Source organism: Meleagris gallopavo, chromosome 2, assembly GCF_000146605.3.
Source record: "Meleagris gallopavo isolate NT-WF06-2002-E0010 breed Aviagen turkey brand Nicholas breeding stock chromosome 2, Turkey_5.1, whole genome shotgun sequence".
NCBI lineage: Eukaryota > Metazoa > Chordata > Aves > Galliformes > Phasianidae > Meleagris > Meleagris gallopavo.
Genome location: NC_015012.2, coordinates 36539126 through 36563047, shown reverse-complemented (window position 1 = coordinate 36563047; position 23922 = coordinate 36539126). Strand labels below are relative to the sequence as shown.

Genomic DNA, 23922 nt, shown 5'->3' with positions numbered 1-23922 from the left:
GGAGCACAACATAGCTGTGTCATTAAAATTATCTGAAATAACTGACATAGAAAAGGTCAATTACTTAAGCAAATTCAAGTAAATTGAAGGTTTGTTCCCCTCTTATTTTTGCACACACATGCTGTAAGTACAATGGGTGACTGCACTTTCTTGAATGTATACTTTGAGCTATCCTGGAAAGTCGCTTAATTTAAGCAATTAAAATCAGGGTCTGTTTTACATAATGTATACTGCCTAGAAAGTATTATGGAATCCCTAAGTGTGTATAGACAACAAAATAAATTATGCGCTGTAGGAGAAAGTGTACAGTGATGAAAGCTCAGAGGAATGGGAGTTGACAGAACATATTTGTCAGGATTTGTCAAGAGGGGGGTTCCTGCTTGATTTTAAGCTTTGAGCAAGGATGAAACTGTAAAGTGCTATGACTATTCATTACTTTTTTTCCATTCTATTTTTTTTTTCTATTGTAAAGCTGGAAAGATGGCCTTGGATTATGTGCACTTATCCACAGGCACCGACCTGATCTTATTGACTACTCCAAGCTAAATAAGGTCAACAGTCTGGATGGCAGAGCATGTTGTCCTGCAGTGATTTGGCTCACTTCTTGTTTGCTCACTATGTTTTCTAAATGACAAGCTGACGAGTGCATACTAATCCTAACTAATTTTCTATGCTCACTGCAAAAAATATTATTTGGAGGAAAGGAGGCTATGACAGTCTCTTTATCTTTCTTTCTCTTCCATTACAATTATTTCAGTACTAATTGCAGAAAATCCATTTCTCAGCAGCCAGGCAGTTTGTTTTTTATGGCATGCTGTAAGGATGTTACATCAAATTCACATTTGATGCATAGTACAGGCCATTCTGCTATGTGTCCACTGTAAATAACTGTGTAGATTGCAGAGCAGTAAACAAGGACAAGACAATTAATTGTAAGATTGATTAGAACAAATTCTACCCTGAGAATATACAATTGTTAGGATTACATAGAAAATATCCCCCAGTTCTTACTTAATATTTCATTATACTTCTAACTACCCTTCCAGAAAATGCAAAGAAGTGAGATACCGTAACTTATTTAGGTAGCATCATATGGGGATTACAGACCAGTTCTGTTACATGGAAAAATGCATTTGTTCTAAAAGATACAAACTACTTTGGATTAAGAGTGAATAATGAAAATCAAGTAGTCATCTTGGAATTTCTGGGTCATTTCTGGGTATTCTTAAGAATAAAAAATGAAAAGACAGGGGCATATTGACGTTTCATGTTAGGTCTCAATAAATTCATATGTTTTTCTTCCTCCAAAATGAACATGTTTTGGATTCTTTTGTAAATAACAGTGAAACATAAAACTTAATCATGGATTTAATTTGTTGAGTGCCACTTCTAATTGGTGAGAGAAATTGGTAAATCATAGATAATATTTTTCATTCTATGCCCCTCTATGATAGATTCATTTTACTAGTGGAATCAGCTCTTATGAGAAAGCCTTTTGTGAGGGAAGAGATGACAGAAAGAAGTAAGACAATTTGAAAACTTTGTCTGCTTTACTGTATGTTAAGTTTATGCTGGGATCCTCAAATTTTAGTGAAAATTAAATTAACTTAAACACACAGTGTTTAATTTAGGCAGTTGTTAAGATAACTGCAGACCTGAATGAAAGGACAAACAATAAACTGTCAGTGCCAGATTATTCTCTAATTCTATATACATACTTTCGTGTGGATGGACAGATGCAGGGAATAGCTAAGCTACCTGTCTCTATTATGTGTACTCAAGCATGGCACAAACACGTTAGTCTGATCGAGTTTGTGCTAAGAAAAATGGAACACAGTACAAAAAACTTCTTGGTAAAACTTGTCTACATATGAGTGCTAAGAAAAGGGAATAGCTCATAAGGAGATCTGCTTCAGCATTACTATTTCCCTTTTAGAGGCTTCCAAAATAAGAACAGGTCAGGTTTCAAATTGAGGCTGAGCTCTGGCACGTAAAGCACATGCAGAAAAATCCTAAAATAGATCTTGCTTTTCTGACCTGGCTGCATTTGACTGACTACTCATTTTGGTTACATTAACAGCTGTCTTGGTGCCATGTTTCTTGGTTTCTTATCTCTTGCATGCTGTCTTTTATTTTTCTCACCAATGTGCTTTGTGTGAATTTATAGCTGGAAAGATGGCCTTGCTTTCAACGCCCTTATTCATAGACACAGGCCCGATCTTCTTGACTATGACAAGTTAGATAAGGTATTTCTCTAGTTGTAGCAGAGACTTTTAGTTACTGTGGCTTATAGTTTTGTTTAAAAGTATGGGTGATTGGGATCTTCAGAATCTGCTGATATTAAATAAAATTATTTCTTTATGGAGCAACATTTACTTATGGACGTAGTACCAGGCACATTAGGAGGTGCCCATCACCCATCTATAAGCAGAGTGTCTTAATAAAGTCAGTAGGTCTCAGATTTAGTGTATTTCTTCCCATTTAATTTCAGTAAGAGTTTTTGTATACACATTTAGTAAATGTTGTATTACATGTAGTGTCTGGTGTAACAGCAGAAATAAGTTAATGGGTTTAAAATATTGAAATATTAAAATAAGATTTCTTCTTATGTCAGTGATGCTCAAAACTGCTAAATGATGATGAAGTGAGAACTTACGATTAGAGTTTGTGTTCCACTATAACCAAATTGTTAGGGCGTTATTACTTATGTTACCTGGCATATATACGTGAAATCTAATAATTACTCCCATTTCATTATAACTAATCTTAATAAGATCATTTCAAAGTAACGAAAGAAGCATGCTTGAGTCTAGATCCTTTTACAGGAAGCTTATTCAAACAGAAGCCCTGTAAGTTCACTGCAGCAAACTTGTTAACTTTTTTCCAATCCCCTTCAGCTTCTCCAATTTTGTTTCTCTGCCCTGTGTTTCTAACCTATCTCTGTAGACATTGACATTGTTCATAGTAGCTGTGATCATTTAGCAGTTTTTGAATATAATAATGGCATTAATGTCATGAATTGCTATTTCACATAGGATATTTTTGCTCCAAGCTGATATTAGAAGCCTGACTTAAGAGCATTCCTTATCTGACATGGTCTTCTGTTGTCAGCAATTGTTGTCTGTAGAAACAAAATATGTGCTGTTTGACTGAATTTTCCTCATTGCTTCCTTTCTTTTCCTTCAAAAAACAAAATCAAAATCTCTAAACAAGAGAAAACTCTTGATTTTGAACAGCTCTAAGATTCAGCTTACACATTAATTTCAAATTTGGTTATCCAAGTCAAAACTAGGAGATTTTGCTCCTTTTGGGTAGCTGTTCTGTTTGTGGTTCCCTTTTTCCATGCATACACTGGACCAGCAGAGAAATTGTTATCTCAATAGAATTTTTATCACTGTAATACAATGTTTACTAGGTGTCAAAGTGTGATGAACTAATTTTGTGATGAACAGTTTAGTATACCCTACTGGACCAGAGACCTTGACTGTATGTTTTACTGCAATGCTTCATTCAGAATTAGCTCTTTATAGTATACATTGCATATATTATCTACATTTCTCTTCAAAATGTATTGGAATGTATATAGAATTGGAGAGTTCTAGTGTCTTATTAATGTTTACCTTTGAAAGAATAGTAATAGATCAAAGGGCCATATACCCATACTCTGCTTTTTGTAGAACAGTAGCTGTGATTCTAATTAACAATTGGGAAAAACAGAGTAAGTTTTAGTGCACCTACTGCAGTGGACTTGCTTGAAAGAAAAATCTGTATTTTTGACTTGTTGTGTTTTCTTTTTTCATGTAGGATGACCCCATAGGAAATATCAACCTTGCAATGGAAATTGCTGAAAAACATTTGGATATCCCTAAGATGTTGGATGCAGAAGGTGAGAGCTATAGTGAAGTTTGCATTACTCATAAGTAAGAGATCATAAAACTTCTGTTGTTTTGTATCTAGCAAATTTTCAACACTCTTTCCACATAAATGGTCATAAAGAAACTTTTTTCTTTGCTTTTTGAAGTCTTTTCCTTCTTGTTCTACATGTAATGAAAAAGTGCGTGGAACTATGCAATATGTCTTATTCTTTTGCTGTTGTTTGTACTTATTATAGCCCTTTGGACCCCAAGTTCAGCATATGGCTCCACTGACAAATGAGGTTCAAATATAGAATGAAAAGATAATCCTTGCCTATAAGAAAGTATAATCTATGATTAATAAAGATAATACAACTGTTAGCAGCTTAAAGCATATTCACATTTCTAAATGAGAAGACCAGGAAGAAATAGAAGTACCTTTCAAAATTTACTACTGATAACATCACTTCTGTGAAAGAGCTTGGTTGAGGCAAGCTTGTTTTCTTCATATTTAGGATCATATAATGATTTGGATTGGAAGGGGACCTTTAAGATCATCCAGTTCCCAACCTCCTACTATAGGTAGAGACGCCTCTCTCTAGACCAAGTTGATCAAAACCCCATCCAGCCTGGCTTTGAGTGCTTCCAGGAAGGGAGCATCCACAAACCTCTCTGGGCAACCTGTTCCAGTGTCTCACAACCCTCACAGTAAAAAATTTCTACCTAATATCTAGTCTAAATCTACTCTCTTCTAGTTTAAAACCATTTCCTCTCAGCCTGTTGCTTCCTGCCCTTATAGGAAGACCCTCCTCAGCTTTCCTGTAGGTACCAGAATGCTATAAGGTCTCCTTGGAGCCTTCTCTTCTCCAGGCTGAAGAGTCGAAGCTCTCTCAGCCTATCCTTGTAGGGGAGGTGCTCCAGCCCTCTGATCATTTTTCTGGCCCTCCTCTGGACCCACTTCAACAGCTCTATGTCCTCCTTGTGTTGGGGGCCCCATATCTGGATGCAGTACTCCAGGTGGGGCCTCACTTTTGTCTTGAGGCAGCCCAGGATACAGTTGGCCTTCTGGGCTGCAAGTGCACACTTGCAGCTCATGTTGAGTCTTTCATCAACCAGCACTCCCAAATCCTTCTCCTCAGGGCTGCTCTCAAGCCATTCTCCAACCAACCTGTATCTGTGCTTGGGATTGCCCCCATGCAGATGCAGGACCTTGCACTTGGCTTTGTTGAACTTTATGAAGTTGGCATGGGCCCACCTCTTATGCCTCTCTAGGTCCCTCTGAATAGCATTGCTTTCCTTTAGTGTGTCAACTGCACTATTCAGCTCAGTGTCATCTGCAAACTTGCTGAGGATGCACTCAATCCCACTGTCTGTGTCACCTACTAACATATTAAATAAAACTGGTCCCAGCATCAATCCCCGAGGAATGCCACTCAGCACCAATCTCCAAATTGGACATTGTGCCATTGACTGCAGCTCTCTGAGCGTGACCATCCAGCTAATTCCTTATCTAGTGAGTGGTCCATCCATCAAGTCCATTTTTGGACTTGACGTTTGGACATTTATTTAAGTATAAACTTTTTGCAGGAATCACTTTTAATGAATAGCTTCATTATTTGTTTTCTCCAATAATCTTTCTATCTGTCTACAAACAACAAGAAGATACTTATTAATGTTTCCTGAATTTCTTCAAGATAAGCAGCCTTTTGTACTCCTGGCAAAAAATAGTGCAACAATGCTGGAATTTGCTTACGCTAGTTCAAAGCATTCTTCTCCAGGAGACTGCTTCTGGTGACTTGAAGTAGAGTGGTGATAACATGGCAATTATGCAAAACACACAAACTCATCTTGTCCACTTCCATTAAAGTCTTTGGCAGGAAAGTTAGGCCAATGCAAGATGAGTTTGAAATCCCAGTTTGTAACATCGTCATTGAATATTTTTCTTACTTTCACCTGCATAATTGGTTTTAATTATTTGATTGCAATTCTCCTTTGAAGCTCCACTTAATTATTTTATTCTGAAGCACTGTGCAAAAAATAAATGGACATGATACCTCCTTACTATTGAACATCTACTGACATTCTCCTTTCACTCATTTTTCTCTTGATGTTAGATGCAGGAAAAATTCCTGCGCCTCTTTTCCCCACCCTCACACCCATCAGAATTCCTGTATATTCTAGCCCTTTATATTATTCTTGATAGTTATGTGGGGGGGAATGAAGTCATACTTCTTCTAGCACACTCATGAGTATATGTCATCAATTTTTATTCTTGTATTTTCAATGGAAATGTGTTTTGTTCTGAACCATGTGATAGTGATTCAAACCAGTAAATAGATTGGTCCTGAAGTTAGAAAATCTGTTGTTATTATTAAAATTGTCATCTCATGTATGGATCTTGACACACTACTATCTTTTCACTTCTACAGTGGCAGCAATCTGCAGTTTTCATAAGCATCATTCATCATTCAACTATAATTGTTGTAAAACCACCTTTTTCTGCCTTTGTCTGTCAAATAATCAAAAATGTCATTTTTTACTAATGCATTCATGCATCAGTCACACTCTCTCTATGCTTTTAATCTTCCCTGCTCTAATAGGGATAAAGCTATCAGTCAACTAAGCCAAACTCTTATGTGATTTGTACTGTTAACAAAAGAGACAGACTGGCTCAGGAATAGCAAAATGTCTACTATCCAAGCTTTTCTTAGCACAAAATATATTTCTGAACTGCAAGAATTCTGCAGGTTTCCAGTATGTGTCAGTACTTTGTCAGTCACAAGGATCCTTTGCTAGTGTAGTATATACTCATACTCTGTGACTGTTGATGGCTGTATTTCTTGTAGTGGAATTACTGTATTGATTTAGATGAAGTTGCTCTGGAGTGGCAGTGAATCTACTGAATCCAGTAGATCTATGAGCCATGCCATCTGCTCTAGAAGTTTCCCCAAAACAGATACTAGCAATATCTTTCCAAATAGTCTCCATCTTCAGATGCTATACCATTTCAAAGAGCCTAATATATTTTTCATTTTTGATTCCTAAAGCTTAGGTATCTTTACAATGAAATCAGTAAACTGATTCAGGATGAAGGATGATATTTTAATCCTTGTAGCACTGAGCTGGCATCATCAGCATAATCTAATGGAAGTACCTCGTATGAATTTCTGAGTAGTAAACCCTTTTCTCTCTACACAGATGTAGTAAACACTGCCAGACCTGATGAAAGAACCATTATGACTTATGTTTCCTGTTACTACCATGCATTTGCTGGTGCTCAGAAGGTGAGGTTGTAGATAGATCAGATCTCACCCTCAACCTTCTTTGTCATTTCTTTCAGCAATTTTTGTTTTCTCTCTTTTGATCTTTCCTTCACTAGTTCTTAGGACAGCATCTTAGATCCGAGCTCATTTTCTGTTGCCTGCTTTTCTCTGCAAGACACTGTCTCTGTAGAGCTAGTGGTAGTCTATCCATTTGTTCTGTAGATACAAACTTTCCTCTTTCATCTTCCTGTATATTTACTGATAATATCCAGTAGGTTTTTGACATCTGATCACTGGACTTGGTAGGACATTATTCAATATCCTTTGATTGAACTTTTGTGCTTTGATTAGAAGCACTTTAAAATATTAGAAGAAAATAAGCTCACAGTAATAAAGCTATTCCAATAGCAGAAATCTTTTTTTACCTGCTGGATATTATTCTTGTTGCATATGTCAAAATCTTCATAACAGATGCTCAGAAAATGAATCCTTTTCTTATGCTTTCAGGATTGTTTTTTAAAATATTAAATACTCAATGGTAAGTACAATCAGCAACATAAAACATCGCTACTATACAAAACAGGGAAATATACAGACATCTCAGAAGAGCTCTGGAATCATGTTCTAATGAGAAGTAGTACAAGTAGAAAAGGCAAGGCAAATCAGAGAGTTGGATATATTTTAGGCATTAGTAACATAAGGAGTACTGATACATAATGTTAAAGTTAAAAACTGATCCATATGTAGCTTCCAAAAGAGATTTCCCCAGATCAAAATCTAGCTTGTCTTTTCTCTGTGTTAGTCAATGAGATGTTCATGCCAATTATTATGCAGATAGTCTTTTTAAAATTAAGGTAATTTCCTCTGTGACAATACTGCAAGATCAAAAATTCCTTATTTTTGGTAAAAATTTGTGTTGAATTTCTAGAGTATGGATTTTTTTTTTCTGTCTACGCTCATTTATTTCAGCTTTGTATATTTTCCAGAGTACATCTATGTACTCTATGTTCAAAAAAACATTAACAGTGACAACTATGTTGTGCTTTTATTTATTCTCCCTATCTTCTACTCCTTGTACCTTTTTTTTTTTTTTGTTTTTCATTTCTCCCCCATAATATAGATATTGTGAACACTCCCAAACCTGATGAGAGAGCTATCATGACATATGTGTCCTGCTTCTACCATGCTTTTGCTGGAGCAGAGCAGGTATTAATTGATTGTTCCTTCAGGTTGCTGTGTTTTTGCTTGTTTCACTTTTCCACTGGTTTATATTTATAACAAAACAGAAAAGAACCCCCCCTCAAAAACCCCAAACTCTCTAATTTTGTATTTTGTTGTTTTAATTAACAATTGCAAGTATTACTTGAGCACTAATACTTGTTTTTAACCAACTCTGAATGTGTTTTAAATGTTGTGTAGCAAGTTGAACCATTTTATTCTAATAGATATTTGCGATTTTAATGTTGATTGTCTTTGTTCAGTGATTGTAAAGACTCTTTCAGAAAAACTATTTGAAGATACTGTGAAATGGAATTGTTTGTTGCTACATCAACTTCTTACGCTTTTGCTGCATAGAAGCATGTTTGACTTTTGGAGACAGAGTATTCTGGAGTTACTTACTCATGCTAAGTAGTAATTTAGGGCTACCTGAAGATGTGGAGAGGCATGGAAGTTGTCCACAGCAGTATTTGCACCTGGCTCCTACTGAAGCCAGTAGAATTATTTGTAGACCAAAGTGTTAGTATAAGAAACAAGAACATCAACAGGAGATCTATCATACGGGATGGTGTTATAACAAATGTTGCATTTCCGACTGCTCTATTTCTTACATTTCTAGACTACAAATGAACACAATTCAACTTATGTAGAGAAAAAAAATGCCTTAAAGTAGTTGATGTTTTTCCTTCTTCCTCTGAGCTGAATTTCCCTTCCTATCTGGTAGGCTTCCTGTACCATATTATAGCACAGCTATGCTGTTGTGCACTCTTCCATCTGGGTGTGCAGGTTTTGCTATTAATAGAAAAGAAAGCTTCCAAATACTATTCTTAGTTGACTGGATATACTTCAGATTCACATTTACATGAAAGTATAAATTTGTGATGTTAAACTATTAATGTCAGTTTTAAATATGGCAGAGCTACAGTGCTTTCAGAAATAAATTTGGCAGGAGTTGCTGTCAGTAGTTAAGTTGTATCTGTTTCCAAGGATGTATGAGCATGTGGATCCCCTGAATTGCATCCAGTGTTTCTTATGTAGCTAACAAACATAATACCTTTTTAGCGTACTTTAAAAAATCTAGGTAACTTAAAGAATGTCCTAAATTGCTTTTGAAAGTAAAGTATTTATTAAACAACTATAATGACAATGTGAAATACCTCCTTGTATAGTAAGGCTTCATTGTATGACTCAGTGACTTCTGTGCCAATCTATGCCTCATTAAGACCACCAGAGTCTGTGAGTACAGAAGGAGGGTAACATAGAAGCATAAATCAACAACTATAAACCAATGTGATTTTTATTTGCAGCTGCCGTGTTCTCTTTCTTTCTCCAAGCCTGAACCTTTCTCAGAATATTTACAAGTATGTCCTGTTTATTTGCTATACTTTATAGGCTGAGACTGCAGCAAACCGGATCTGTAAGGTGCTTGCTGTGAATCAAGAAAATGAGAGGTTGATGGAAGAGTATGAGAGACTTGCAAGTGAGGTAAAGACAGCCTTTTCTGTAACATGGTGATAATTATGTTCATGAAATACCAAAAGCTGAAAAAGATTCACGCATTGTCTACAAGATAGAAAGTGAAAATGTAATAAAGGTGAATCTCACAGTTGTAGGATTCAAAGTTCAGTATCCCCAAAATGTCAAATATCAGGTCATTCCTTTGCCACAGATTTCCTGTGTGACCTCCAGCCAGTCATTCAGTCTTGTTTTTTTGTCTTGTTTTTTCATTTTTGGGCCAAAAAGGATGTTTTGCGGACTCTTGTCAGGCTGCTTTAGGGCTAAGCTTGGTGTCTCTGTAACCTCCAATGATAGCTCTTCTTTCACTACACATGGAACATACAGGATTCTTTTACTCCAAGCATGCCCATTGGCTTTATGTACTGTGATCCTCCCCCTCTACTCTGCCCTGGTAAGGCCTCATCTGAAGTACTGTATCCAGTTCTGGGCTCCCCAGTACAAAAAAGCAGGGATCTCTTGGAAAGAGTCCAGCGGAGGGCCACAAAGATGGTGAAGGGCCTGGAGCATCTCCCCTATGAAGAAAGGCTAAGTGAACTGGGTCTGTTTAGCCTTGAGAAAAGAAGACTGAGAGGGGACCTGATCCAGGTTTATAAATATCTGAGGTGTGGCGGCCATAGCGGTGAGGCCAGTCTCTTTTCAGTGGTACGTGGAGACAGGACGAGGGGAAACAGACATAAGCTGCAGCACAGGAAGTTTCGCACGAATGTGCGTAAGAACTTCTTCACGGTGAGGGTGACGGAGCACTGGAACAGGCTGCCCAGGGAGGTTGTGGAGTCTCCTTCTCTGGAGATATTCAAGTCTCGCCTGGACGCCTACCTGTGCGACCTGGTGTAGGGAACCTGCTTTGGCAGGGGGGTTGGTCTCGATGATCTCTAGAGGTCCCTTCCAACCCCTACAATTCTGTGATTCTGTGATACTGCAAGCTGCACCTGGACAGGGTCTCAGGGTGTTCACAAACCACCTGTGAACACAGGCAGCCAATGAATGATCAAGGCACACTGCTCGCATTGGTTCTGATTATTACCAGAAGATTGCTTTTTTTCGAAACACAGATAATATAAATTTTCTTCACAAAGTATATACTTCAGACTTTATGAATCAGCTCCTCTTGTCTATTCTTGGTATATGGCAAATTTATTGTGTCAGGACTGCAGATATGTAATGCACAAGTGAGAGTTCCTTTGTCTTTATAACGCACAATCTTCAAAAACATACAGAGATGATAGACACAAAGAGAGTAGTGCTGGATCGGAAGGACTTCTGCATAAAAATATTTACGTGTCTTGAGTTACTTGATTGATGTCCATTCTGATTTATGAAGTATGACTACTTCAATACATCAATACCAGTACTTTTGAAAGCAGCTAGTGATACTGGGTAACTTGTGTTTTAATTAACTGAGGTCACCTTACATGCATGTCCATGTTCATACTCTGAAAGTCAAGGTATTTCCAGAAGTATCTAGAATATCTGAGAAAGGGTTATTGTTCTGTTGAGAAAATGTTGTTCTTACTTGCCATTAGGGCCCTGACTCCAACTGAAGTTAACAACAGTAAGATGGAGCAAACATGATTGAAATTTATGCATTCAAAATCATCTTTTTTTTGGTTGCTCTTTCATTGCCTTAATTTCAGTTGTTTGTGTTGATTTGAAAGCTTTTAGAATGGATTCGCAGGACAATTCCTTGGCTGGAAAACAGGACCCCGGAAAAAACAATGCAGGCCATGCAGAAGAAATTAGAGGATTTCCGGGACTACCGCCGCAAACACAAACCTCCCAAAGTTCAAGAGAAATGTCAGCTGGAGATCAATTTCAACACCCTGCAGACAAAACTGAGAATCAGCAATCGACCAGCTTTCATGCCGTCGGAGGGAAAAATGGTTTCAGTAAGTAAAGGAGGCATCAATATTCCATTCTCCTTTCTACAGACATTCTCACAGAAATTTCAATATGAAGGAGTGACTTACCATTTTGAGCCATCCTCAGAAACTTTGGTTTGCTGTGCTCTGTCAGTATCAAACCACTCTCTTAAACATCCCCTTTCTAAAATCTTTTTTCCCTTAAGTATGCTCCTCGCTCTTCAGAAACTTTTCTCAGTAGCAGACTGTCTTGAGACAGAGTTTTCTTTGGGCATGTTAGTTTACTTAACTACTTTTTTTTTTTTTAAGTTCAAAACTTTTCACTGACATTTTGCTCATCAGATACAGAGAAACATCTATGGCTCAGAAAATGCTTCTGTTTTTTTTTCTGAAGATAATAGTAGTCTTACTGTGGATCAGAACATTTCTTGTGGAATAAAGCAAACCTGTATCTATACTCTATTGTAGCACTGTACTTTTGTTGCTTAGATTTTACAAACAGATGGTTGCATCACTTGCAAAGGGTAGCTGCCATGCTGCATACTCAGAAAATAGGGGGTGTCTGACTTCAGTTTCCTTCTCATGCCTTTGAGCTTCTAAGGAAAATCACAAAACTTTGTACACTACAGAAAATGAAATGAATTTGTATTCCAGATAAAATGAGGATCAAATCTTCTTGATACTAATGGTTTTGTTATTGTCTGCTTCTGAGAGCACAGCACATTAATTCTGACAACAGACAACTACATCATAAAAGAACATGTACTTGGAACATGAGAGATAAAACTAATGTATCATGAAGACACTGAACAAACAATTTTGCTTGAAAACCATTTGTGTAGAGGATTCTTTCATGACCCTGAATTCTCTTGGTTAGGATGCTTTTGTCAGGTGCAGTTGTTTGGACTATCTAATCTCCAGAGTTGCCTGACAACTGACATTTTCTATGATTCTGGTATTTGGCAAAATCTGGACATCCTGACTTCTCTTTTTGGAGGAAAACTGTGAGCGAGTCAGAAATCTGCAAATTTGGATAAAAAAGAGATTGTGGTTTAATTCACTCTTTCTCATATATTCTCTTAACAGGATATTGCTGGCGCTTGGCAGAGACTTGAACAAGCTGAGAAAGGCTATGAAGAGTGGCTGCTGAATGAAATACGAAGACTAGAAAGACTTGAACATTTGGCTGAGAAATTTAGACAGAAGGCTTCCACTCACGAGCAGTGGGCATATGGTAAGCAGAGATGGCTTCTAACATTTTTCGCATTTTAACCTTCAAGGTTGAACTGTCAGCAATGGATGTTTGCCAGCCACGGGCACTCTAGAAATTAGCTTGGATAGGTTTAGAAAAGTAAAATGCTAACAGATAAAATTGGAGGTTCTCTTTCCTACAGTCATGGTCTTCATTTGTAGACATGTTGCTAATGAAATATAACTGTGAAAATCATACTCTTTTCTACTAAGGGAGTGGGTCAAACCTAATAAGACGATCCGAGAAATGAATAAAGGCTCATATAATGGTAATGCATTCCTATGTATTTGTATACCAATGATCCAGCAAGGAGTGCAGTGAGTACAGAAATTCAGTTCTCCATTTTAAACTCAAAAATAAACTGGGATCTGGTTGGCTAAATGTTGAATTATTAACAGCTCTTCTGGTTGGTAATAATTTGGCCATCTTGATTTTTAATAGTTCACATAAACTGCATAATAATGGACTCCCTTTTACTTTGCTCCATACCCTGGATTATGCCCCATGTGCGGCTCTGTTATTTAAAGATAACCTAACCTTAGATGTAGCTGTAACAGCTACAGGAACATCTATCATCCTTTTTTTTTTTTTTTTGGCCCTGACAACCATTTTCCTGTTTCTGCCACACGTTTGGCTTTTTCCAGCTACAGTCTTTTCACACTGTGAAAGTTAAACTGAGGCTATCCAATAACACAGTTGCTGGAAGCATGCGTAACAGTAAAACGTTACCAAACAGATACTTGAAAAGAAACTACAGTGTTTATCAGCCCTGTGAGCCTATTTTTTGAGGATGTTCTACTCGTGATGACATGGTATGGCTACTATACAGGGAAAAATTCACATAAGACTTGTACATAGCAAGTGAAACAATAGTCCCTTCTGGCTCTAGAATCTGCAAAGCTATGTAATGTCATATGGTGAGATGCAGTTGTACAGGCTGTCTGTATAGATTATTGTCCAACTCAGGAGTTACTGAGGAGCAATATTTCAGTTTCTGATTTCTTTTATGCTTCTCTTGCAGTTATGTTGGCATTTTCCACTTAAAATTCAGTAACTGATACAAGATGGAGCTGTGTGTCTCTGATCTAATTTTGGCAGGAAAGTGCTGAAATTAATAATAAATTGAAAAGCAGAACATGAAAAAGAGTAACAGTTCCTTAGTAGGAGTGAAGCTGAGCATAGCAGTGTGATTTCTGATTTTGTAAATCTGTAATACACTCTAAAAGATTTGTCAGAATAGTTTAGATCCTTAGTTTTTGCTAATATACCACTTTCTGTCAGTTTCTCAAGTAATGCCATACTAGCTATTTTAGACACATATAATCATCTTGTGCAAGAATCAAGGGATTACTGAGAGATCTCTAAAAATATTTTATTTTCCTAATTAACACTGTTAGGCTGACAAATGGTCACTCATCTTATACATGTGCTTTTGACCATGCCTCAGCTAAAAGAAGTTGACTGAATTTACTGTTGTTCTAACCAATAAATTAGTAAAAACAGACCAATAATTTAATTTCCTGTTTCAGGCAAAGAGCAGATCTTACTTCAGAAGGATTATGAATCTGCATCTCTGACAGAAGTCCGTGCCATGTTAAGGAAACATGAGGCTTTTGAGAGCGATTTGGCTGCTCACCAGGACAGGGTGGAACAGATCGCTGCCATTGCCCAGGAGCTGAAGTATGTTCCATTTAAAGGCTTGCAGCTGCTGACATTTAACTTTGCGATAAACTCTTTCCAATGAATTTGATAGTGTCATAGGTACCAACGTAAGAATTCCAGAGATAGCTTCATAAGTATATTATCTGAGCTGGTCACTGAGACCTTTCCCTCATCTCCCCTCTACTCCCAACCAAATATAGACGTGCAACTGACCAAAAATATTTGAAAACAAGCATTTTCAAATTCAATTTGAAAATAATCTTTTCTTTCTACTAATGAGTCCATTGTGTGTTCATGGGAATGCTGGAGGTGTCTGTTTCTTAGTTCGTATGGTTTGCTGAGAGGTACTGGTTATAAATTGTTAACTTAGAAAATAATAGCAGTTAGACAAATAACTGATCAAGCATCTTCAATTTAAAATCTGGTATTTTTCCACAAGTATATTGGTCCTTTAAAAAGACTTGATATCCTTAAATTATTTTTTCTGTATCAGTATTGGATCATGCAGTGACATCTCTGAAGATCTGATTGTCTCTAGTATACTCCAAGGCAAGCAAACACTCAACCTTTCCTTCTCACTCAGCATTCTATGTCCAGAGAACAAAGCTGAGAACAATTCTACAACGTATTTAGCTATATTGACATCAGCTAGGTTGTTCAGAGGTCCTTTGTGGCAAGAGAAACCCTGCGTGTTGGTGCAGTTACTGTGGGTAGGCTCTGCCTTTATCAGTAAGTCTGTTTTTGTTTGTGGGAAAGCTGTTAATTCACATTGGCAAAGCACAATTTTGTCAGCAAAGCTCTGCCCACACTGCCAGGACTGTAGTGTTAGATAATGATGTCTCCATTCTGGTAAAGTAATTTTTATGTGTGCACCAAGCTAGATATGTATATATCTTATATATATATAAGATTTTATAATCTTATGCAGTTAACTGCAGAGGTCTTGTACTGTAAATCAGTAGCACTACTCCTGATCTTAACATCTGGCACATAATTAAATTCATTGCTCACCCACAGCACAAATCTGCAAAGTAAACAGGAACAAATGTGTGTTAGTAGTTGAAACAGGAGCCAGAATCAACTTCCCAGACTCCTCCTTGTGGCTTCAAGCCCCCAAGTTTCAGTTTCTTGATTCCTTGAATAGACAAAACAGCTAGTACTCAAAAAGCAAAAAACATATCCCTTTTTTTTTTTTTAAACTTTATGAAGGACTTTAAATCATAAACATCTCCACATTCATTAACCATTAGAAAACCAAAGAGCTATCTAAAAATGTTGTTCCTACATGGTAGCAGCAGCACTTACAGTAACTATATAATTAAATTTAATTTATTGGAAAAATCCTACTTTTAAGAATTGATTATATGAGGAAAAGAAAAGTATGGTGGGCAGAGTAAATACTGTTAGTATGTACTTACTATGTAAGAGTAGTTAGTATGAAAGAAAGCTCAAAAATACAGAGGATGCAGATTTCACTGGTTATGTCAGCTTATGAAACACCTTCTGACATATCCTGATCTGTGCTCTAAAGTTATTTGTTCCTTTTATGCTAGCGAATGTTCCTGAAACACCTAATCATTGTTAATTAAGCATTAGCTTTGCAAATGATAAAAACTTTGTGAATGTAGTATATGTAGCACAGCATCTGCTTACCAGCATTTTGAACCCTGTGTCCTTTACCTTTGCTGAGGCCAGTGAACACTGTATCCTGTCTATTTTAGGGTTGTCTCTTCTCAGTTGTTTCAGTAATTTGCTGTATGAAGTTAAACAAGATATCTGTGCCCTTGGCGCCAAAGGTGCTGAAAACCTACTGCTTTTAAGATGCTGTACTTTGATGTCTTCTCTAATCTATACAGTACAGCTATCAGTCCAGTATTTTCAATATTCAGCACTGGTTACTCCTTGAGACTTTGTAGTTCAGTAAGACTTATTGCTTATGGAGAGTACTGAATGAAAGGTTATAAATGTCATGTTTTATTATTGGCTGCAAGCAAATGGCAGCTTCTGTTTAAATGTTGATTTTAATTATTTATCCACAGCACAGTTCTTCAGAGAGCCATTGAAATTATGGAGAAAAACTAATTTCTTTTTCCAATCATATTTTTTCATTGAAATGTTTAGCAATAATGAATGCTAAGGAATATGCATTGGCACTTTATCCAAAGCCTAATGATGTCAATGCGGGTATCTCATTGTTGGGTTTTTTTTTTTGGTCACTGGATCAGATCCTTACAGGAATCATCATCTGAGTCTAAATTACAAGCCAGTACACCTCCCTGTTTTACTTTAGACATCTCTTGTCTGCCTAATGTTACTATTTGAAACTGGACAATTGCTGTGTGACCTTGAACCACAGCAGTTACTTAAAGCATTTTCTTATCTGCACTGGTACTCTGCTGCAGCAGTTAAGTCAACCGTGAGATAAAGTTGCTAAAAATTTGTTGATTGGTGTGTGCGTGTGAAGCAGGTAATTCCAGCCAGGATGCTGCTATCAAACTATTATGTGTTCTAGCCTGTATAGAATTGAAAGTCCTTGCCAGTGAAGTATGGAAAGTCTTGGTTGGAACTGTATACAAGGCTGGAAAAAAAAGAGTCAGGGATTTTTAAAATGAGACTTGCCATTTGTGACATTGCAAATGCTAAACAGAAGTAGAGTGAGTCATAATATGAAATGCTGAATTCACCTATGGCCTTGTGTGCTCATTTCAATATTTTCAATAATCAAGATAATTTTTAGAATATCCATCACTTCTAGTATAGCAACTTATTTTCAGCCACAAAGACAACTATCTATAGTTGTTTTGAAGAGTCTTTTCACTTCTGGAAACCTGGGCTCAAATTGTGCTTACGCGCATGATATTATAACATGAGCCTGGTTATGAAGCAGTGCTAAAGCATGGTGCTCAGCAGGTTATTTTTGTGACACTATCATGATTCGTAAAATGAGCTCATACTTAAATGCTGCTCTGAATCTGGACAAAATCTGACTAAATTTTTAATTCATTAAAGGTAAGACTGAATTATATGAAAGATAAATAAAAATAGCTTCAATATTTTTTAATTCCAAAGGCTGTAGATTTCAAATGATTAAATAGACTGTTCTCCTGGAAGTTCTGTAGCACATGTGCAGCAGCGCTTTGTTTATACTTGATAAGAAAAAAAAAATGGCAATAAATAAGAAATCCAGTGTCTTCACAGCTTCAATGCACGAATCTCCACATTCCATCCACTTAGTGAGCTCACAGCTCACATAGGATCATCACCTAATGACCTCAATATGCTAAAATGCGAAAAATAACTTCCATCTGAAAAATTCTAGCAATAAAACATCATAGCCTGTTTTATCCAAATGTCCAAGCTCCTGACTTAAAATTTCTTAAAAAAAAAAACAAAACACCATGGTTTTGCATTCCTGGAAGGCTAACAGAAAGACTTGCTGCAGAGGAGGAAGCAAATTTTTAAGTTAAGGAGTCCTTGCGTAGTGTGTGTAGTCTTTGTGGGCAGATCTCTCCTTATACATAATGGGATTTTTTACAGTTTTGAGTTATTTTTTTAATTGCTGTGGTATTCTATTTTCACTTGTTTTTATCATTTTTTGCTTTCAAAGATCAATTGATTTCAGCACATCTGAAGCCTCTTTAAACAAAATGATCCAGATATTTCTCAGCTTTGTCCCTAACCATATTGTTCCTACTGAACTTAGAGGAAAAAGGGTAAGCACTGCCCCTGGCCTACGGTGTACCTTCACAGAGGAAAACTGCCTCTGTGATTCTCTAAGTTACTGGAGGAAACAATCTGAACATTCCTCTTGCCACCTGCCTAGAGAAGGATGTTCAAAAGGATAGAACAAATTATATCTGCATTTAACATCTTGTTCAAGCCTTAGAATAAATCTTACCTTCATACTGCCGTATTGTCACATAATCACAATCTCTGCAATGCTTAGTACTGTGCAAAATGTCCTCAAGGAGCAGCCAAGAGCTAAATTCAGTGGATGATGATACACTGATAAAAATGAGCTTCTGAAGTGCCTAATACATGTTTTATTATTGTTATGATGGCTACAGCAGAACCATGGGGATTATCTGTCACTAAGACCCAAAATTCAGTTTGAAATGGTAGAATCTCATTACAGAGCTTAAAAAGTTAGTGCAGGTGGCATAGTAAGTTGTTTTCTGTCAGGAAAATAAAAGCATATTAAGTAGTTGAAAAAGCAGTGCTAACTGCTACATTCCTTTTGGGTGGACTAATTTGCACTGGCAGCAAACCTGACTGGAGATTCCTGTACCTAACCAGTTCTAGTGTGTAAGGAGTTCCTGGAGAGAAAGATGAAAATTGTTTCCTGTTCCCCAGAGTGGGCAGCCCCCATTTAAGGTGGATTATGCTTTGAACACAAGCTGAGATCTGTTTCTCCGTTAAATAAATAGGTCGCTCTGAAAGTAATGCCTCCTATTTATTCCCATGAAAACTACAACAGATACAAAGTGCATAATAACACTATTTAATAGAGCAAATTCTCAGCTACAAAACACTATTTTTCAACATAGTCGCCATCGCTAGCTGTGCATTTTCACCAGCAATGAATAAGAGTCTGCACAACACACTTGTAAAAATCTGCACCAATGGAGGTGACCTACTATTGCTATTACCGCAGCTGAAATGCATTACCCACTGCCTCGCTGTGCTCACGTTCACTGTCTCTATCAATACTCAGCAAGTATCAGTGAATGTCAATGGGTGCAACTTTTTTTTCCCACATTGAGGAATTCAATTCCACACCTTTGCTTCATACCCACTTCCATGTCAGACACCATTCTGTCAGACTGCCCTTCTGCTGCCATCTGTCACACAGCAACAACATGTAATGGAATGTTGGTGGGAAGGTTCAATTTCTACTGCCATACCACCAACATCTGCTACTAACGTTGTGGACCAACAGAATAAAATAGAAGGCATTGCTTTTGGAGCAGCCCTTATAGTTACACAATGTGTTAGTCTGGAAAGGATTACTGGATTATTTAAAATAAAGCTAATATATTTCAGGCCATTTAGTTTAACACTACCAATCTCCAGGAACTTGATAAAGCCTCAGACTGAAGGAGAGGTTGATTCTGTTTGTGCTGTGCTTCTTGAAATGTGGCATGTTTAAATCATACATGTCTACATGCGACACTTGCCTACCTGGAGGAGAAATATTGCATAAAAATAGAGGAGAAGAATTACTGAAGAGCAGTGGAATAGCATGCACAACTGTTCCTGTGTCTCAGAAAGCTGCTCAGACTTTTGTCTTTGCTTTCTCTTAGTGAACTGGACTATCACGATGCTGCAAGTGTCAATGATCGCTGCCAAAAGATATGTGACCAATGGGACAGCTTGGGAACACTTACTCAGAAAAGGAGAGAGGCACTGGAGGTAAACAATATAATGATGATCAGCTTAGCTAAGAGGATGAATTTATACTTAAAAGAAATGACTAAAGCAAGATTAGCAGATTTAAATTGATTTGCACATAGGTTACAATATCAAAAACAAGTCATTTCATCTGCTAGCCTTGAAAGGCATACATCCCTTTTAATGACTGATATCAAAGTATCTTTAGTACTATTGCCGTAAAGCAAGTGGTGAAATCACTCAATTATATAATCATTTTCTTTTGAAAAAAATGAAGCATGACTTTCTTCATAGGAATGTGTATAGAATTAAGTCTTGCCTCTAATAAAAAGGAATTTACCTTTCCCAACCTATACAGAGGACGGAGAAATTGCTTGAAACAATTGATCAGCTTCACCTGGAGTTTGCCAAAAGAGCTGCTCCTTTCAACAACTGGATGGAAGGTGCTATGGAAGATCTACAGGACATGTTTATTGTTCATAGCATAGAGGAAATTCAGGTAAATGGTTGTCTTTTTTTTTTTGGCTTAGTCATAAGAAAGACAAGAAAAGAAATTTTTCTTTCTTGGAGAGTACAACAAGGGTAAGATGTTCTATCCTGACATTTACATTGTGATATCTGTAATAAATAAAGTTATTTCTTGATGGGCATGAAAGTATTCTAAAATTGTAGAAGAACCAATAGTCTTGATAAAGTTAATGACACTTAATCTACATGTTAATCTACATGTATTATTTCATGTACATACAGATACATGTAGACAGGATGTCTGGGAATCTGAGAGAAGGAACTGTGCTTATTTATAGCAGATCTTCCAGATGCTGGAAGGAAAATTAGAGTTTTCATGCTCTCCCTCTCTGTTTCTGATTTTAGAGTTTAATCTCTGCACATGATCAATTTAAAGCTACTTTGCCAGAGGCAGATGGTGAAAGACAGGCCATATTGTCAATCCAGAATGAAGTTGAAAAAGTTATTCAGAGTTACAGCATGAGAATAAGTGCAAGCAATCCTTACAGCACTGTTACTGTGGAAGAGATTCGTACCAAGTGGGAAAAGGTAATGTATGCTAAATGCATAAAAGAATGTTGTAACATAGTATTTTGGTTTAGGAATACTGAGATTATTCAGAGAACTTAACAATAAATCTGTCAATTTTTCTAGATCATCAGATGCCAAAATGAACCAATTTCTGTTTTAAAACCGGTGGAACTGGAACAAATTAAATATTTCCTCTTAAATATATTAACTAACGTGGACAGTGGAAAGAGGTTGCAGCATAATAAGTTATCACTTACTATGCTAGAAGCATATTAAATGCAATTAAACACATTTTGCATCCATTAAGTAAAGTGAAAGTAATAGATTGTATGAGAAGCTGATGTTGAGATGAAAGAAGTAGTAAAAAGATGTTAGCTTTCTAATATATTTTGAAATATTTCAGTGATTTCATATTATGACATAGATTTCTGGTTCTGTAGTCTACAGTTTTCTTCAATCATATTTGTAGTTACATTGACAACAAGAACCCAATTGTAGAGACTGTTTCTATTGGTGTCGACAACAAAACTTTCAGATGTTTCATCTGCATCTAAATGAACTCTTTCTGTGATCAGTAGCGTTAATTAAGCTGTCTCTCTGTAATTTGTCCTATACCTCACTCCAACTCCAGTGCCACTCGTACTGTTGGTATTCACTATATATTCCTTTACAGTTTCCTTGTAGTATCTCTTACTGTTCCACCCCTAAATTACTTGGAACTTCCTACAGTATGCATTTGTTTACTAGGCTCACTTCACAATGTTTCCTGCTCCCATCACTCAGTATTACTTATGACTTCTTTTGGCTTCTTGATGAGGCAAGAAAAATGTGTTGGTGCTAGTACAGAGAAGGTGTTTGGGCAGTGGATAGGCCAGTGGTGCTTGCCAGGACAACAGAAAATGACTGAATTCTTTTTCTCAGTATAAGCAGTAGTTCATGTGTCTCTTCTACCCAGTTTCTGCTTTTCACAAAAGCTGTAAAAATCTAGCATCTTTGGGACCATTGATGTTTTGTCCAGTAAAACTGAAATGGGCTGTTACCTTAAAAAAATTACTGGAGAGGGATTAAAGAAAAACTTTATTTCCTTAGGAACCAAGACAGATCATTTGCTAAAGGTGAATGATTTTGTAGAATATACAAATTTACAAAATACCTAAACTTATGTGGACAAAGACATGATCTTTGTGGGTTATAAATACCCACGCAATAAGGACTAAATTTGGAATGTTCCAGGGAAGTCTAGAAGGATAAGTCTAAAAAGTATTTGCAGCATATGAGACACCTTCAGGTATACTTGAGGGGTGGAGGGTGTCTCATTATCCTAACTTAATGGCTCTGATTGACTGAAATATTTTCCACTGTTTATTCTTGGAACTGCTCCTTAGAGATAGAATTTTTTTCTGTGCTTCCACAGAAAAGCAAAATATCTGCTCTAGTAGCAGTTCAAGTTAAACAGTCCTCCTGAACTTGAGTCTTGTCAGAGGTGAGAAATTCAGTCTCTCTAGTCAGGATGCCCAAGACCATGGGAGCAATTTCTTATGTTAGCACAGAGGTAAATATAACAGTGATAGTTTTTCTGGCTTGCTCTGATGTTAATCTTCAGGTCAATAAGAAAAATTAATAACTGTAGAACTTATTTTTTCTATTTGTTTTAGAAGTATTCAGTCATGAATGCTCACTCTTAATGCTTTCTCATTGTAACAGGTGAAGCAGCTGGTACCTCAGAGGGATCAATCCTTGCAGGAAGAACTAGCCCGCCAGCATGCCAATGAACGTCTGCGTCGCCAGTTTGCTGCTCAGGCCAATGTCATTGGGCCATGGATCCAGACCAAGATGGAAGTGAGTATCAGACACTCATGCAGAAGCTGATGAATAAAGTGTTTTATCATTTGCTATCTTTGTTGTACGTACAAGGCATCAACAATGTCCGTGATAGTTTGCCAGCTGTTTAATCACAAAGAATTTAGTACCTGTTGATTCTTAGAACTGTAAGATTGTATAAGTGGCACCCTTGATGGTTAGTAGTACATGTAGCTTTGAAAAAAATATGACTAAACAGCTATTTTGCTTCTGCTATTTACAGAAGAATATTGGGATCACTGGCAACTCAATATTAATTCCAGAAATAAATGAGTCACGTTTTTTTTTAAATGAGTTTTCTACAGTAAAATTTATCATCTCTGTATGAAGATTTTATTACTTTTGCTTCTTTGTCTGAAAATATTAAATATTTTTGTGAACGCAAGTCAAATTAGAAAATCTGAAGCTTACATTTTGCATGGTGGGGGGTGTCTTTTTGTAGGAGATTGCCCGCAGCTCTATTGAAATGACAGGGCCTTTGGAGGACCAGATGAATCAGCTGAAGCAGTATGAGCAAAATATCATTAACTATAAACACAACATTGATAAACTGGAAGGAGATCATCAGCTTATACAAGAAGCCTTGGTGTTTGACAACAAACACACCAACTATACTATGGAGGTAAGCATTTCCTCCGTTTTGTACTTGTTAGCTCATTTTGCCATCTTCTTTCCTACAACTGCATTCCCTGATCTGAAGACTCTGCTATGAAGGATGAGATTTGGCAGATTTTCTGATAATATCGTAAAACTTTTCTGTCACACATTTTATTGTCGCACATGCTGATGAGAATGGCCTTGTGCAAGACTGAGACACAAGATATTTTTAAGAGCTCTTCCTGGGTCTGGTAAAGGTGGAACAGGAATTAAGTGCTTGTTAGTAGAATGTAATTGGCTTGATTTCTGCTCTGGTTTGCTGGAAACAAAAAGTTCAAATGAAAATATAGCTCATCATGACTTGTTTTCCTTCAGATAAACAGCAGTACAGTAGTGGATTTTTTTTTTTT

At 36.9% G+C, this 23922-nt stretch overlaps 1 protein-coding gene across 1 annotated transcript in view; it reads left to right on the top strand.

Moving 5' to 3' along the window:
- Positions 1-23922, top strand: part of ACTN2 (actinin alpha 2) — a 65073-nt gene that overhangs the window by 30611 nt on the left and 10540 nt on the right. Inside the window, exons 6-17 of the mRNA XM_003204009.2 lie at positions 473-551; positions 3805-3886; positions 8238-8323; positions 9728-9820; positions 11509-11739; positions 12799-12946; positions 14494-14644; positions 19930-20038; positions 20376-20516; positions 20891-21073; positions 22760-22894; positions 23358-23537. Coding sequence (XP_003204057.2) covers positions 473-551; positions 3805-3886; positions 8238-8323; positions 9728-9820; positions 11509-11739; positions 12799-12946; positions 14494-14644; positions 19930-20038; positions 20376-20516; positions 20891-21073; positions 22760-22894; positions 23358-23537 — 1618 coding nt within the window. The remainder of the gene's footprint in view (positions 1-472; positions 552-3804; positions 3887-8237; positions 8324-9727; positions 9821-11508; positions 11740-12798; positions 12947-14493; positions 14645-19929; positions 20039-20375; positions 20517-20890; positions 21074-22759; positions 22895-23357; positions 23538-23922) is intronic.